General features: G+C 43.3%; 1 protein-coding gene across 1 annotated transcript in view; it reads right to left on the reverse strand.

Moving 5' to 3' along the window:
* The window catches only part of MED6 (mediator complex subunit 6), a 12773-nt gene extending 12148 nt beyond the window's left edge, over positions 1–625 (reverse strand). The window contains exon 1 of the mRNA XM_009634206.2: positions 620–625. Coding sequence (XP_009632501.2) covers positions 620–625 — 6 coding nt within the window. The remainder of the gene's footprint in view (positions 1–619) is intronic.
* Between the last annotated feature and the right edge of the window lie 3705 nt (positions 626–4330).

Below are 4330 nucleotides of genomic sequence, written 5' to 3' on the forward strand. Positions count from 1 at the left end.
TCACTGGCCAGGGAAACACAAGTGTGAATGGAAGGTCCACAAGATGAATGGAGGCCCTAGCCTCCCGCCACAAGCAGCCGGTGACCTGCTCTTCACCCACGAGTGATGCATAGCCAGAACAATGGCATTAGTGACAAAAATGAAATGCATTTTTAACACTAATTCTGAGCTGTTTGTTCAAAAACAGAGCTATGGGCATTTTACAATCATTTTCACCTCTCCTTGGCCCGCTGGTAGTTGCTGGTCACTTTCAAAGTGAGAGAGATGTGGGCTGCGGGTTCCAGCGGAGCATCACACCCGTCCCGGTCGACTTGGCTGGGGTAGCCCCAATTTTGATTACATGTGGGATGATCTCCCGAGGTGCCTTCCAACACTTGCCATTCTGTGATTCTGTGTGTGAATACGGGATGTTCAAGGTCACACCATCAGAATGCTGCACAGTTCCTGTCCTGAGGTTTGGTCCTTGGCATTTTGACTCCTAAATGATATCACCCGTCATTTACAGGGTGAAGTACCCTGTTCAGTGGGTGGAAGAATATACATACCCTGAAGATTAACAGGCTTTTTATCTTGACTGACAACCACAATCTACCAACCTGCTGCACAGGGTGCCCAATACCCCCATGTCTCGCCAGAGCCTTTGCAGAGGGCTGCTGGGATCAGCCGTTCCCTCGCTGGGAGCACAGGGTCTGTGAAGTGAGCCTGGAGGTTATCACCTCACTGGTGGCACATCGGAGCAGGAACTGGTGATGGAATTTCTTCCCCATCTGTTAGAGAGATGTGTATAGGGTGTATAAAGCACAGAAGAAGGATGATATTATTATTATTGTTGTTGTTGTTGTTGTTATTATTATTATTATTATTATTATTGTACAAGAGGAATAAAAAATTTAGAAAAAAACCAGAGCTGATGCTGCTTATTTGCTCTTTATTCAGTCCTCTCATACAGATGCATTACAAGACGGACTTTAATTGCATAACAACATACTCTTCCTTTTTTTTTTCCCCTCCAGGATTTCTGTCTCATTCAATACATTAGAGTCACGACATGACTTGCAGATATACTGGGTTTGTTCTCTATGCAGGAGAGCTGCCTGCAGAACACTTGCTTTACGTTGTTTCAGCCATTGAAAGATGTCAAGGTATCAAGTGAAGGTTACAGAAAGTGACAAGTTCAAATAGTTAAGACAGCAGGATGCTGCTTTGGAGAACCAGCCTCTATTCTTGCCAGTGATATAGTTGTACATCATATTAATGACATTTTTTTCAATCTAACATTTCGCAGTTGTCCAGTCATTTCATTTCCTCGTTTGTTGGAGACCAACACCAGGGATCCGATTTAGAGATGTGCTGACCCCTTGCTGCATATGAAGTTATGGTGGTCATGCTTTGTGTGGTTTATAGTTCTCTGCACTCTGAGAAGTTGAGTTCTCTGAAATCCCTCTCAGATTAAGCACCCAAAAAAATATTTTTGTAACAGGATTTTTGGTAACAGGCGATAGGATGAGGGGAAATGGCCTGAAGTTGCGCCTGGGCAGGTTTAGGTTGGACATTAGGAAAAATTTCTTCACCGAAAGGGTTGTCAAGCATTGGAACGGGCTGCCCAGGGAAGTGGTTGGGTCCCCATCCCTGGAGGTACTTAAAAGCCGGGCAGACGATGTGCTTAGGGAGATGGCTTAGTGGTGGGATGGCAGGGTTAGGTTAACGGTTAGACTTGATTATCTTAAATGTCTTTTCCAACCTAAATGGTTCTATGATTCTATGATTCTAATCTCTGCGCCTCAAGGCTGCATCTCTAAAAGGGGGGGTGGTGACAGGTCCCTCAGCTCAGAGTGGTTTGTGAAAATGAATTTAATAATGTCTGCAAAAATATAATGATGGTGATCAGTGTCATGAGGAAATTAATAATCCCTGCTTCAAAACAGGATTTGCTTAATGTGTGAAAAATAAGCAAATGCAATTTAACAGTGGAAGAAAACAAAGTGCTGAAGAGGTGAGCACCATCCACCGTTAACACTGAATCCAGAAGGAAGCCATGAAAACATGGCACTTGATAGGCTTTAATGGCACGACTGCATGAAAAATCAAAGCTAACCTTAATTTTTTCCATTTTCTCACTTCTGAGTGCTGATCTTCGCTCCTGAGGTAACATGCTGTCTAACATACTTTTCCACCGGGTCATTCACAGGCGTGCACACTGCAGATCCCCAGTCGCTTGTTAACTGCTCCTTGTTAGCAGCTTCTACCTTCGCCAAATGCACCTCTCCAGCGTTACCCACAGCAGAGTGTTTCCAAATAAAATTATGATGGGATGCCATTCTAAACCCAACATTTAAATATCCCTGTCATGAACAATCCTCCTGGAGAGCAGAAATGCCAACGGACAGAACAGCCCCCCTCCCGGAACATCTCTGACACCCTGTCTCATGTTATTTTTGTGCAAATCATTTCTCTTCGGTAGCAAATGGGAACTCAACCTCCATTTTAATTATTCATGGTGTCCATCTTTCCTGCTGCCTTGGCACCTCTCCTCAGCAAGTATGTCTTCGGATGAGTGAGGGGCTGAAAAGCAAAGATTCCTGGATGGGAAATAATGGGGTTTGATGGCTTACAATAAATCTTCAATTACACGGTGAGACTAGCCGAAGCGCTGCTGGAAAGAATTGTTCATCTGGTAACATTTTCACCTTCTACTGCAGCATAAAAGTCTAGGGCTTTTTCACTCAGCTTCCTCTAAAGGGAGAGCCTTAATGAGTATTGCGGTTCTGTCCTTGTTAGCAGGAGGTGTGGGTTACAGATGGAGAACTAATGAAAGCTATCAGGTAAAATGAGGAATTTATGCACACTGCTTTTAATGTCAAAGAAAGGCACCTTAAGTAAGGATATTTAGACATTCATTCCATTTGTGTGTTTTAAAAATGCATAAAATACTTGGATGAAGACTGGCACCTTTTCATGCCCCGGTGTTTGGATGCCGTTTAGTGTCACCCTCCCCGGTGGAATTATTTTTTATGTATTTCTCTGATCAGAGCTGATGAGGAATCTCATCCTACTATGCCTCCCTCTGCTAGGCACTACTACCAAAAGAGGCTGCCCCTAATTTGCAATGTTCATTATCTCCAGTGGATGCAGGATTGGTAGCACTGAGCACTCCAATCACATTATGGGTACAGCAGGGACACTACCAAGGACTCCCTTTATAGTCTCAAATAAACACAGCTAAATTGGGAGGACTATGTCTACAAACGGAAGGAAAACCGCCTTTGTGCACATCTCCAGCAGTCCGCAGAAACGGAGCAAATAAACTAGCTATACACCATCAGGTGAAAAATACTGTGCGTGTATCCTTATCATTACACTCTGGGCAGTTTCCAAAACGTATTAGAGGCTGCTGAACAAGGAGAGCATCACAGCGCTTTGGATTCTGCCAACCTGCATTTGAACTTGCAGATTAATAGTAAAGAGCTCCAAGTCCCATTCCGTGTTCTGGGCAAATCTAGTTCTGCAGTGAAGCACAAGGGAGATTTAAATTCCTATGCTAATGCAAAATTGCTGGGCTTGAATTACTCACAAAATGAGCGATTTGCTACTGGTTTTGCAGTAAATAGGAATGGGAAAATGTTCTTTTAAATGCTTATCTTCTGGTTTTGGGGAAAGGCAACAAAAAATGAACAAACCAGTGACAGTAAAATATGGGCAGTGCAAGGAAAACGCTGAAATCACAAAATTTTAAAGGGGGGAAAGGGAAGGTTTGAGTGGGCGACTATGAGTTCATCCCCCTTATTTTGTTTTAACATTTTTGATGGTGATGTTTCCTTCTTTCTACCCTGAAAACAATGACAACATTACCAGTATCTTCAGATGGCACTACACATGCAGTCATTTACAGAATAGCTTCCAGCAGGCCTCAAAAGCCACCTTTGAATCGTGCTTTAGAAACCAATAGCACGGCCAAATTGCAAAATTCTGTTTTTTTAAAATCCTTAATCAGGCACTTTTGCTGACTTCAAAGTCTGTTAATTTCTCTTTTCGTTCAGTGCATCTGCCTGTACTTTTCCTTTTCCTGAGATGCTGTTTTCTGCACAGTTTTTATAAATACCGCTAATCACATGCATTGACTGTAGAAAAAAATAGCCAGACTTGTGTGCTCTTTTCTTCTCCTGGAAAAATGCCATAGGGAAAATCTAACTGAAGTGGCTGCAATGAGGGCTGCAGCTGGTGCCCTCTTCAAAACCCCTCATTGCTCTCAGCTCTGGGTTGCAAAGAGCAGAGAAGCTGGGGGACAGTGAGAAGAGCGATGCTCCTGGCATCCTCAGAGCATTTTAATGCA

This window comes from Egretta garzetta, unplaced genomic scaffold, assembly GCF_000687185.1.
Source record: "Egretta garzetta isolate BGI_Z169 unplaced genomic scaffold, ASM68718v1 scaffold2, whole genome shotgun sequence".
Classification (NCBI taxonomy): domain Eukaryota; kingdom Metazoa; phylum Chordata; class Aves; order Pelecaniformes; family Ardeidae; genus Egretta; species Egretta garzetta.